The sequence below is a fragment of the Lutra lutra genome, chromosome 17, assembly GCF_902655055.1.
Source record: "Lutra lutra chromosome 17, mLutLut1.2, whole genome shotgun sequence".
In the NCBI taxonomy this organism is placed as follows: Eukaryota; Metazoa; Chordata; class Mammalia; order Carnivora; family Mustelidae; genus Lutra; species Lutra lutra.
In genome coordinates, this window is record NC_062294.1 from 35,481,063 (window position 1) to 35,494,229 (window position 13,167).

The following is a 13,167-nucleotide window of genomic DNA, read 5'->3' on the forward strand; positions in this document are numbered from 1 at the left end:
ATAAAATATGGCTTCTGTCATCAGCCACTCCCTACCTTCTACCACTCTCCAAACTGTTTTATACTTAGTAGCCAGAAGATCTTCACAAAACATTACTCAGTCTTATCACTTTATTACTTCAAATTTTAAATGTCTTTCCTTCTCACTTACAATAAAATCCAAATATCTTCAAGGTTTCAATGCCCTGCCCATCCCAGCCATCTTTTCTCTCCTATTTCTGTCATTCACAATGCTTTGTCCTTTGGCCTTCTCAGTGCTCCTTAAATGTCCAGCTCTATCTATCCCCCAGAACCTAGACTAGAATCTTCATATTAACTTCTCATTTGATTTCCACTTCCTCCTTCAGCTCAAATGTCACTTCCAAAGAAGAATTCACTGAAGTCTCACACTAATGCTGCAGGAGATGGAGAGCTAATGAGTAGTTAAGCAAGGGAGTAACAGATCAGTTCTTTATTTTAGAAAAATAATCCAAACAGTAACTTGTAGAACAGACTTGCTAGAGGTGGTATAATGGCAGATGATGGCCATAGGCAGCAAAGTTAAGTAGGAAACAACTAGAAGAGTCCAAGAGAGACAGAGATTGTATATCTACAAGAGCACTAAAGTCATCTGTAGCTCTGCATAAAGTTCCATTGGGCCATGAGCTCTCTAAAGCCAGTATTGTATACTATAAACTTCCCATGACATTAGAGAGACCCCATAAACATTAGTTAATCTGAAATGAGAGAAAAGTGACGAACATAATCAAGATACAACTAATAATCACTGCCATCCATTTATGGAACACTTAAGCACTATGCATAATGAAGAATGCAAAGGCAGCAGTGGTTAGGAGCAGTGGTTCTGCCAAAGTCTATATCCTAGCTGCATTACTTTATGTGAGTTTACTTCTCTGTGTGTGGGTTTTTTTTTTTTTTTTTTTAGGAGAAAAGTAATAGTACCTATAGCAAAAGATTGTTGTGAGATTTAAATGAAAAGCACCGAAAAGGACACTGTTTGTCACATGTTAAATACTCAATAAATATTAGCTACTAAAATAGTCACTGCTAACACCATCAACATTAGTCTTTATTGTTATTATTAGTACCACTACTACAACCACCAATTACGTCACAGCATTATTTCATCTTCACAAAAGGACTTACAAAGGATAACTATTATCTCTACTATTCAATGAGGAAAAGTAGATAAAAAAACAATTCACACAGTTTATAAATATCATCCTGGGATCTGAGCCTAGTAGCATGAGTCTAAAGTCTATATACTAAGCACACAATGACACTGTCTCTCAAAAGGGGCAGGAGGGACTCAAGTGTGATAAGTAATAAAATTTTCTAAGCAATATGATTTACTGATCATTTATTATGCTACAAGACCTCTTCTAGGCTCTAGGGGTGCAGGAGGACAAAACAGATGAAATCTCTTCTCTCATATGAGACAGGCAAGAGAAGAGAAAAATATCAAACAGTGAGAAGTACACTAAAGAGAATTAGAATTAAGAGTGATGTGTCTGGGGGCCACTTAGATTGGATAGGCAGAAAAGGCCTTTCTAAGGAGACTTAAGCTTAAGATGAGAACCTAACAGACAACCGAAAGGGACAAGCACAAGCTACCAAACAGCAGGAGAGAAGGCTTTCCAGGCAGAGGAAATAGCTATTACAGAGAACCTAACTGAAACAAAATTGTCCCTTAAGCAACCAAACCAAGCCAGTATAGCTGAAAAGCAATAGGTGAGGAATACAGTGTTCCATGAGAAGATTACAGAGTTGCAACATCAGGTGCCTTGGGTCACCCAAGGGAAGGGACTGTGGATTTTATGCTTAAACGTAATAAATTATCACAGGAAAGTGACATGATCTGACTTACATGTTTAAAAGAATCTTCTCACTGCAAGGTAGAGAACAGATTGTAGTAAGGGAAAAATATGAATTCTTTCCAGGCTATCTCAGTAATTTAGACCAGAGATGAAAGTGGCTTAAACTAGGGAGGCAGGAGTACAGCTGGAGAAAAATAGACAGATTTTAGTATACATTTTTGGAGATGGAGTAGAAAGGATTTACAAATGAACTGAAAAAAAAAAGGATGAAAATAAAGGAATAACCTCTATATTTTTAGCCTGAAGAGCCAGCAAAATAGTAGTTTACTGAGATGAAGAAGATTAAGGGAGGCCCATGTTTCGGGTAGGAATAGAAATTAGAAGTAAGAGTTTGATTTTGGCCAGGTTTCATTTGAGATGCCCATCATATACTCATTTGGAAATGTTCAAGTAGGCACCTGGATCAGAATCAGGAATTCTGGAAGTTCCTCTTATCATTTCTCTCACCGCACAGAAGACTGATGATAAAGAAAACATCATGAGGAAAATAGATTTTAGGATGCACACTGTGAGTATTCTGTAACAATGTGAAACAGTGAGACAAGACACTGTACTCATCATGAAACTATTTCACTTATAGAATCTAAAGCATCATCTCTGCTAAGAATAATGATACAGAGAGAAAGTAAACTTTAAGGTCAATGAGATTCATGCCAGGAGAGTTAAGCCACATTGTACGTCCTCTGTTTCTTAAATCTTATAAGATTACAGGGCAAGACCTACTAAGAAGCGATCAGCGCTCCCAGCAGGATCCAATTTACAAGTGTTTCAGAAAATTCCATCCTACTTGAAGGGAACCCGTTTTATATCCAATATAAGACAAAAATAAAGTCTAACTATACATAAAATAATGACTGCTCTCCCTGCTGTCTGATAGGAATTTCCATGGAAACTGTCGTAAAAAATTTCTTTAGACTTGTGTTATTGACAAAAATGAAATGGACTTGGACTCAAATGAGAACCAGATTCTGGATAATCTGATTCAAGCTAATTGTATTTTAGCATGACAAGTTTTCTTAATCAAATGGCTACCTAGAGGCTAGATATCAAAATGAGAGAGATAAGCAAACTCATCTGTTTTTGTAGAAGTCCTACTTTTAAATACTTATCAGTGATATTATAAAAGACCATGTTAGGAAAGATAAAAACTAAAATCTATTGGGCAGCTACTAAATAGCAAGTGTTTTGCATATAACATCTTATTTAATCTTCATAATAATTCTTCCAAGTAGGTTTTATTACCCTTATTTTTTATAGAGAAAGCAGCCAGTTCTCAAGGATGTAAAGTAACTTGCTCAAGATCAAACAACAGTAAACAACAAAGGCAGGATGAGATTCAGGTTTAGCTGAACACAAAATGTGTACTCTTTCCTTAGGCTTTTCAAAGGGGCTATAACCCACAGTGGTCCAGGAACCCAGGTATATGGTATCTCTAAGCCACAAGAAACCTTTTGATTAATTGTCTGTTACATTAGGCTGAAATCAAGGCTATCATATAATGCCTTTAAAAAGAAAAAGAAAAAAAGAGGGAGTCAAACATGTAAAATAGAGTTGAGTTATGCCCAGAATATATAATAAAACTTTACCAGGTACTGATATGCTCATCAAATCAAATTGATAAAAGGAAATTAATCAAAGAACCTAAAAAGAAATCAGGAAAAAATTCAAGTCTTATGCTGATAAACTCACTTAGATGCTGGTAAACTTAGGGAGCCAAGATAGAGATAGGCTACTTCATTTTAAGGAGTAACTTTCAAAATTATTATCTAAGAATAAAAGTAAAAACACTTCTTAGCTCACTACAAAATGCTGTTAACAATTACTACTAATAATTCAACCACAATACCAATGTGACTGCTATTGCTGACTAGCTCTGTTAACCTAACATATTTTATAACTGTAGCAGTCACATGAAAGATGGAGGCAATCTGAGGAATGGATGCTACACTCCTTTCCTAATTTGATAATTTATTTTGCTGGTGGAATTTTCCTATAAATTCAAGGTCTTGTATATTTTACTCCAAGGTTCTTTAAAGAAAAACCTGTACCCCCAGATACCTCTTTGGATTTAAGTAGTCGAAAGAAAAGAGATGATATTTAACCATAGCACTTATGGACACGTTAGCAGTCAGAGCACAACTAAGCATGCACACACAATAAATTGAGTAAAGAGTGGGAATGAAGACAAAATAATAGAAATAAATTCAGGAGAAATAAAGAGGGTTACAATACATAAAACAATCTAGGTACACTAGAAGTTAATTTTCCAAAATCAAGGTACTAGCTTTCATTTTTTGTAACATCGGATAGTATCTAGCCAAAAACACCAGAGAAAAGCTCAGCTGTCAACCAAGGACATGCTTCAGAATAACTGTTAAATGAAATTATTCCTTTTTTAAAGATTTATTTACTTATGTATTTGACAAGAGGGACAAGAAAGCAACGGCATGAGCAAAGGAAGAGAGAGAAAGAATCCTCAAGCAGACTCCCTGCTGAGTGCAGAGCCTGACACAGGGCTTGATCCCAGAACCCAAAGATCACGACCTGAAATGAAATTGAGCCAGTCGCTCAACCAACTGAGCCACCCCAGCACCCCTGAAATTATTCCTTAAAACACTCTTGTATAATGATAACGTCCAAGAAATCACAATAGGGAAAATAAATCATTTCCAAAGCAGTATTTCTCAATTAGTAAATAAATTATAAATGCAAACCACTCAGAGTGTTTAGCAGATAAAAGATTTAAGGAGATTTTGGAGTCATTATTAAGTTTTGGTTAGAGGAACCCCCCCAAAAGTGTAAATGTTGAAAGTAATTCACAAGGAATCAGGTCTTTAACATAGCTTAAAACTGTGAAGTTTGGTATATTTCTATTTTGTCTCTTGGTGCATTCTATTTCAATTTAATGATATGGTACTGGAAATGCTTCTTGTATATGAAGCATCTGTATATCAAATACCCTATGTAATGCTAAAGCACAGTTCTTATGTTTTGAAATTTTCAGGACTATTGATGCATAAAAGCATATCTTTAGTATTCTCTTTCCCTATAACTGCTGAATGACTTTGCTAATGCTGGAAACCCACCAAGCCCTTACTAGGAAAGCCAAAATGGAAAACTGAGCCTGGTGCTTAAAATACAGAAAACACAGTCCAAAGATATATGTCTTCTTGTTCTCTTAGTTCAAAGATTAAACCAGAAATCAACTGTCGATGTTATATATTATATACTATTTTGTTATTTAGCAGATGACAGCTGAAGACAAGGATCATTTTCATTCCTTAATATGAGCATTCTTTTCTGTGATTTTTTCCTTAAGCTCCTTCCTATTTCAAGATTTTGCCAAAACAGGAATTAAAATCTAAATGGAAATAAAGGTTTGGGCTTTATTGTCAGGGTTTGGGCTGCCTCATCTCACATTTACCTGTTAATGAGTCCTGAGGCTGAATATTCTGCTTAAGGCATATTTGAGATGAAAAGCATCCTCTTGCCAAAAGGCTTCTCCAAGAGTGTTCACACAATGAACAGATTTTAAATGGCCAAGGTGAGACACTACATACAGAAAAAAGCCCTAAAGAAGGCCTTTCCTACTTTTGTAAAGCAAGACTAAATACAGCCAAAGACCTGAATTCCTAATGAGAATACAAATGTGGTCTCCATTGGATGCATAAACTTCCTTGCATATGTTTTCCAAATCCTAGGGACTCATGAGGGGAGCAATCAGCTTTCATCCAGCTTGCAAAGGGTCTCACCAACATGTCCAAGAGCCACTGTGCCAATATCTCCTCCAGCCCTTATACCAACATGTCAAGGGGTAGAAGGCAAAGCACATAGCCTTAAAACATAATAGTCTGGGATCTGGGGCAAGTTGTTTTACCTTTGTGAGCTTCCATTTACTGTCTATGAAATCATATTTACAAAAATACCTGCTTCACAGGGGCACCTCAGTGGCTCAGTGAATTAAGCATCAGACTCTTGATTTCACCCTAGGTCCTGATCTCAGGGTTGTGAGATAGAGCCCCACACTGGGCTCTGTGCTGGGCATGGAGGCTTTTTAAGATTCTCTCTTTCCCGGGGCGCCTGGGTGGCTCAGTGGGTTAAAGCCTCTGCCTTCGGCTCGGGTCATGATCCCAGGGTCCTGGGATCGAGCCCCACATCGGGCTCTCTGCTCGGCAGGGAGCCTGCTTCCTCTTCTCTCTCTCTCTGCCTGCCTCTCTGCCTACTTGTGATCTCTGTCAAATAAAATAAATTAAAAAAAAAAAAAAAAAAGATTCTCTCTTTCCCTCTCCCTCTGCCCCTCCATCCACCTCTCTCTTTAAAAAAAAAAAACGAAGAAAAAAAAAAAAAACCCTACTTCACAGGTAGTAGATGAGGAAATAATTGTAACACTAACCAAAAATTTCTAATTTAAAAAAGTTACTTCCATTATCCAAGAAGATGATAATCACTTAAGAAACTTTTTAGGTACCCATTTTACAACTGAGGATCCCTGGCACTGAGGTTCCCAGAACCTGGTCACATATTGCTAGGGTAAAGACAGGGGATCCTTTTTACACTTCTCATGCCCTACACAATATCACTATAGGCCACATTCAACATATAGTACAAACTTGAGTCTAACAAAAACAGAAATGATGCCAGGCTTGGGCCCACCAAAGAGGAAATAAAACCAAGATGATATCATATGGTTGACACCAACCTTCAGAAACAAAGGTATTTAAAATTGCCAAGTGACCCTTTTGGGGTCTACACACTTACCAGACCTTAAGAAAGCTGGAGGAGAAGAGACGATGGCATCAGGTGAGCTGGCCATTTCAAATTGTTGACTCTAATCATAAGCGTCGCAGGCTAAACTACAGCAATTTTCAAAACTGTTTAGTGAAGGTTAGAAGCAATCAGCATTAGATTAATTGAAAGCAGTGTGAGCAGTTATTAACATGATGCAGTGTGCAACAAAGGCAATAATCGAGGCTCATTATAATTTTATTTTCTTTTTAATGACTTGAAAATTTGATTTTCTTTGCTTTGATAAATTACATTTGCTTATATGGATGAGGCAGAAAATATATAATATCCACTTATTAAACATTACACAAGTGTAGCATCCTCTATTGAGCAGTGAAGTGATTCGCTACTATGTAACAATGCTCAGAACTTTGCAGTGGCATCTATCTCAGAGTCAGGTTATATATTTCAAACTAAGCTCAGTTTATATATTCTTCTAAAAGTAACAAACAGAATCAGGTTGATTGTTTTTAATAACATAGGAAGTCATTAATTCATACAATAAACTTTATAGTCAACACTTTGAGTTAGAACCTGAAACCTCAACTAATTTGGAGGAATGATTTTAAATACTATCTTTTACTACCATGATATAAACACACTGTAACATCTAACATTTATACTATGCACTTAACCCCTTTGCACATGAAACCGGACTTAAGTGACTGCATTCAACAAAAGTTAAATCCGATTTTTTTTTTCTCACTTAAGAAAGGGAAAGTAGGTTTTCAAAGCTTACTGTTATGACATGCAATTCAGAAAAAATAAAGCCTGGAGAAGAAAATATACCCTATATGCTTATTAAGAGAAAAGAGAAATGCTGTAAAATAGACGTTGAGGGCAGAGCTCAGTTCCCTGGAAGAAAACTCAGGTTACTCTCTTTGACCAGATGTGTTCAATACAATTAACACTTTTTATAGCCCAGGTAGACATTGTTAGTGGTCAATCAATATTTCAATATGACACAAAAATTTTTAAAATTGTGAAACAACAATACATGTGACTAATTCAAATAACTGTAATGACTCTGAAATGTACTAAGGACTACTTGTTAAAAAATTCTCTCATACTTTCCTGGTAGTTTTGCTGTAACCTAAGTAAGTAGTGCAAAACTTTTAAAATAAAGTTTAAAAACAATGAAATTGGCAAGGAAGATTCAATGACTTTCTCCTGTATGATTTATGAAATTAGACACATTTTTTAAATTAAAAAAAAGGCAAACCACACAACAGACAACTAAAAAATACATAAATTGAAAACACCCCAAACAAATGGGGCATATTAGCTGAAGAAAAAAAAAAAAAACTCTCAATATCAATGCAAATGCAGACTGGTTTTCTGAGGGCCATGCCTTTCCTTGCTTAACATTAGCATCTCTCAACACTGACATATAATAACGTCAATCCTTTAAAAAGGAAGATTCTTAATTGAACACTTGTCATTCCACACATCTTTTCTGTTTATAGGCACACATTTAGCTCAAGATTATATCCAGCCAGCCAGAAATAAGGGAAGTTTCAATTCTATCTAGAGGAGTGATCAGCCACAAGTGCTAACTTCAAAGTCGTGACTTTGCAATTTGAACAAGTCAGTTCAGGACACTTCCAACTGTTGTAACTGCCTGCGCAGCGTCTTCTGACCCCGGCGGCTTTGGATTTGGGAGGCACCAATGGGAACTATGAGTCCTGGGGCCACTTGCCCAGGGAAGGGGCCCGCTTCCTTCTGAGCCCTAAGCATGCTCAACGTGACCCCCTTCACAGCGTAAGGCCCTTTCCTCCCTCGATTCGTGCCTCATAGAAAACTCACAGAACTTGTGAAGAACGTAAAAGGGAGATATGAAATAAGGCAACACATTTCTGCTGCCAGTTTTCTAGGATCAGATCATAGTCACATCTAAGAATGAAGCTGATTTTTGAGGGAGGACGCAGTCCCCCCAGGAAACTGGCAGCCACCTGATTTCTAAAGACTCAAGGCTTAGTCGACACCACCACCTACTTTCCGAGGGAGGGGGGGGACACATACGAAATAGCATTGGGGAAAAACACATGTGGTAAAGTTGGGGCCACCAACTGGTGCGGATGGGGGTAGACATGAGCAAGAAGGCCACGGACCGCCCTCTGCTTTCTAAGGGGACACACGCGGGCACAGGTTCAACCCCAGAACCCCCACCACCCTCCCGTCCAAGGCGCTTGAGGGGGAGCACCACCCGGGTGCTGAGGAAGGGGGTGGCGCTCCAGCCAGCCAAACCTGAGCGCTTGGCCCGGGCTCTTCGCTCCAACACCTTCCAGCTCACTTCAGCCATGAGCCCCACCAACCCCACCACCGCTCTCGGGCAGCCGCCTTGGCCACCGCCCCCGGGGCCGCCTGTCAGCTCCTCCGGGCCGGCCCCGCCCCCACCCCCCGCGCGACACTGTCGAGAGGCGCGCCGGCCGGAAGTGAGCGCAAGGGCGATTTTCAACCTAGTTCCGCGGCCTCCCAAGCGCCAGAGGTTTAGCTCTAGAGGAGAGTGAGAGGGGAACCGGTGGCGGCTCGTGGGAACATCTCGGCTGTGAGATTTCTTTCTCGGCCGGCGGCACGGTGCTTTCCGGCTGCCGTCAAGCACGGCACTGGGCCGGCGGGCGGGGGCCGAGGGACTGCCATGGCGGCGGCGGGCCGGCTGCCGAGTTCTTGGGTGCTGCTGGCGCCGCTGCTTGGGGGGCTCGCGCTGCTGGGAGTCGGGCCGGTCCCGGCACGGGCGCTGCACAACGTCACGGCCGAGCTCTTTGGGGCCGAGGCATGGGGCACCCTGGCGGCCTTCGGAGACCTCAACTCCGACAAGCAGACGGACCTCTTCGTGCTGCGGGAAAGTCAGTGCTTGCCCGGCCCTCCCTCTGTCCGCTGTCCCTGTGCCCCTCCCGGTGTTCCCACACCCCTAGCCCGGATGGCCAGTCCTCCTGCATTTCCCAGCCCTTCTCTCCCAACCCTGTCTCTCCCTTAATTTCCAGCATCCTTTGCAGCTTGCCCGTTTTCTCCATCTTTTCCAGCCCCGGATGCTGGCCTGGCCACCCCACAGTTTGATCTACCTACAAGAGCCCTAGAAACACCCCAGGGTTTTGTGTTGTTCCTGAGAAGCCTGAGGCCTTCACCCAAGTACCCTCTGCTCCCCATGCAATCACCTGCTTTCCCAAGTCCTTCCTGATTCCCAGGAGTCTTTTTAGCTTCCCTCTGCCTTCCCTCCCCAAATCCCTTCATTCCTTTCTGCTTTACTTCCTTAGATATTTCTTCCCCTTTAATGAACTGGGAAAGATGCAACTTGACAGTTTCTTCTCATCCCTACCTCCTCATTTGCCTTATTCACCCGCCCCTCCCTTTTTCAGGGTCCCAGCTTTGAAGCTACTATATCCACTCTCGTCCCCCCCGCCCCTCTCGCCCCCCCTCTCCGCCCTGTGCCCCAAACACTTCACAGCTCACACAACCATTTTGAAGGGACCATTGATAAACCCAGTGTTTATCAATGTTTAACTGCGGATTCTTCTCCCTCCTGAGCTGTGTAGTCTTATGAGCACCTGACCTTTTCCTCGCTTCGGTCACCACCCTAATCTTCCAAATCTCTGCTTTCCTTGTCAACTTGAGGTTCTTAGGAGTTCTTTGCTTTAATCATCACTAAACAAACTTTATTATAAATCTTGATGCTGACAATGGATATCGAAGGGTCTTAACATTTTGAGTACCCACAGAACTGGGTAGATCAAGGCCATGAAGGAAGGAGGTGAAGCAGGTTTATACAGAGCTTAACAGGATCTTGGTCCAGGTTTTTTGTGGCTCTTACAAATATACCAAAGTCTCTTGTGGACTGTGGATAATTTTCCTATCTTTGTATGACTATGTATTTATTGCAAGAAGGGTGCATACTGCCAAACCTGTAGCTATTCCATCCAAACTGAATTCAGAAAGTTGACTTGGGTTTAATTAAGCACTTTCAAAAGTGTGTTCCAGTGAGTTCTCATGAATGCATCCAGGGAGTTCCAGTGCATCAACTTGGGTGATGGTTCCATAGAAGCCACAAGAGGAGGACCTTAGAAGATTCAACTTTTTCTTAAATATGTAATCATGTCCTTGTTACTAGTTAGATACCTACAGTAGGAGTTCCTGTTTCCTGGGGCAATGCATCTGTGTGATAAACTCAACAGCTTTATAAGAGGTCATGTTGGTAGGTTTGGGGAGACAAGGCTTGACATATACTATGGGTAAAAGGCGTGTTCTTTATATATTCTTTTAAGTCACCTGATCTGATTCCTGGCAGAAGCCATTGGCCTCAGTTTGTTCTGATCAGCTTCATTTTCTGTGTTCATCCTTCCTGTTTCTGTGCCACTTTAACACTGAATTTGTGATATACTGTTAGGTATCCCCATTCCATCAGACAAGTAGGACTCACCTTGAGAGGGCAGAGGAATTGGAGTAAAATAAAAGTTTTTTTGTTAAGAACAGCACCCAGAAAGCTTTTTGTAACCACTGATTAAAGAGGTTTTACCTGGAAATATTTCTCTAATATATATTCACTTCTTTTAGGAAATGATTTAATCATCTTTTTGGCAGACCAGAATGCACCCTATTTTAAGCCCAAAGTAAAAGTGTCCTTGAAGTAAGTACAAATGTATATTTTCCTGTAAAAACAATCATTGTAATGATTGATATGCAATAGCTAGTTGAATTGTCTTTGAATCAATTTTACGCAACTGTGTTGACGCAAAACCACTAGTTATGAGGTATGGGTAGCAAGTGATTTGTTAGGAAAAATATTGAGTATACCAAAGTTTAAAAATTACTTACTTTTTAAAAAAATAAATATGTTTGAGTAAATTAGGTTTGTTCCTGCATAAACATCCTTCATTCTCTTGCAATCTAATACCCCTTCGTGAATGTGTTGGAGATTGTCCCTCATCCTGAGTGTGCACATGACAACAGCTCATTCACAGGTTCATCAGGTCAACTATGTGTTGAGGGTGGGAGGGGGCCTTTATTTGCACTGGGAAAAGGTCAGTGATCTCTGTGCTCATTTCTTTTTGCTTGGTAAGTGGTGGGTTTTTTAAGGTTTATTTTGAAGGAATTTAAATCAAGCTGAATTTTAGATTTGTTCAAATAATAGTTCTTATTTTTATTTTTTATCACTGACATGGCCTGAAACTCAGTGATCATCATCAGTAATGAGCCAGCACAGTTTTGAAACATCAAGAAGCAAGAATTGATTGATGACTGGTTCATGGAAGAAAAAATGAGTTAGTGCAGACTAAAGTGGAAACCTCTAGAAAGTTACAGGATTTCAGTGACCTTGAGTATAATTTAGGTGCAGGCTTTTAAGTTTGAGGACACAGCATTAACAAGAGATAACAGTAAGCATGTTGTGAAGTGGAGATGGAAAGTTTTACTTAACTGAAATGGATGATATACTTTGGAGAGTTACGGACCAAAAAGATGAGATCAGGGAGGACTAGGAACCTATGATAAGGTTATCACAAAGCGTTTGAACTGAATCCCATGAAAAGTAGGGAATCATTACAGGTTCTTGTTTAAAGGAAAGATGAAGGGGCGCCTGGGTGGCTCAGTTGTTAAGCTTCTGCCTTTGGCTCAGGTCATGATCGCAGAGTCCTGGGATCAAGCCCCAGGTCAGGCTCTCTGCTCAGTCGGAAGCCTGCTTCTCCCTCTCCCACTCCCCCTGCTTGTGTTCCCTATCTTGCTGTGTCTCTCTCTGTCAAATAATAAATAAAATCTTAAAAAAAAAAAATAAAGGAAAGATGAAAAAAATGATATTTTAAGTTGATTTACTTGTTAACCATTTACAGAGTGAATTGGTTTGTAGAAAGATAAGAAATTACTTAGGAAACAGTTTAAAAAATATTTAAGTCCCTTTGTGGGCTAATGATTGCTCAGACTCTACAATATTTAAACTCAGACATTTGTTAAAAAAAAAAAAAAACTTGGGGTGCCTGGGTGGCTCAGTGGGTTAACGCCTCTTGTCTTCTGCTCAGGTCATGATCTCAGGGTCCTGGGACCAAGCCCCACATCAGTCTCTCTGCTCAGCAGGGAGCCTAATTTCCACCCCCCCTGCTCCTCCATCAGCCTTTCTGCCTACTTATGATCTCTGTCAAATAAATAAAAAATCTTAAAAAAAAAAAAAAAAAGACCTTGAATTAGAACATTGAAAGTTTTAAATGAACAAACAGGAACTGTCCTTCTTGAGAAATTTTCCTAGTAATGAATGTCAGCATGCTTGGCATGGGCAGGGAACAGTAGGTAAATATTATATACAAGAAATGACCTGCTTGGAAGTGATTTTTCTTGGAAAGAAATGTTTGAACTACAAAGGACTAAACTTCTACCAACTTAAAAAAAAAATGGCAGTTTGTTTCATTTTCTTTGATTAATGCAGTGTTGTCTTATATATTATTAAAATTTAGAAAATTGTTTTTATTTTGTTTAGAATATTTTTCAAAGGAAAAATAACTCTCCTTTCCTCTTTCCTTTCCTCT

General features: G+C 39.9%; 2 protein-coding genes across 2 annotated transcripts in view; one reads left to right on the plus strand and one right to left on the minus strand.

The window, feature by feature from the left end:
* PHKB (phosphorylase kinase regulatory subunit beta) overlaps positions 1-9,039 on the minus strand; it is a 236,088-nt gene extending 227,049 nt beyond the window's left edge. The window contains exons 1-2 of the mRNA XM_047712520.1: positions 8,909-9,039; positions 6,635-6,747 (exon numbers count right to left, since the gene is read on the minus strand). Of these exons, the coding sequence (XP_047568476.1) occupies positions 6,635-6,689 (55 nt within the window). The 5' untranslated portion in view covers positions 6,690-6,747; positions 8,909-9,039. The remainder of the gene's footprint in view (positions 1-6,634; positions 6,748-8,908) is intronic.
* A 48-nt stretch (positions 9,040-9,087) lies between these two features.
* The window catches only part of ITFG1 (integrin alpha FG-GAP repeat containing 1), a 311,563-nt gene continuing 307,483 nt past the window's right edge, over positions 9,088-13,167 (plus strand). The window contains exons 1-2 of the mRNA XM_047712521.1: positions 9,088-9,507; positions 11,210-11,282. Of these exons, the coding sequence (XP_047568477.1) occupies positions 9,300-9,507; positions 11,210-11,282 (281 nt within the window). The 5' untranslated portion in view covers positions 9,088-9,299. The remainder of the gene's footprint in view (positions 9,508-11,209; positions 11,283-13,167) is intronic.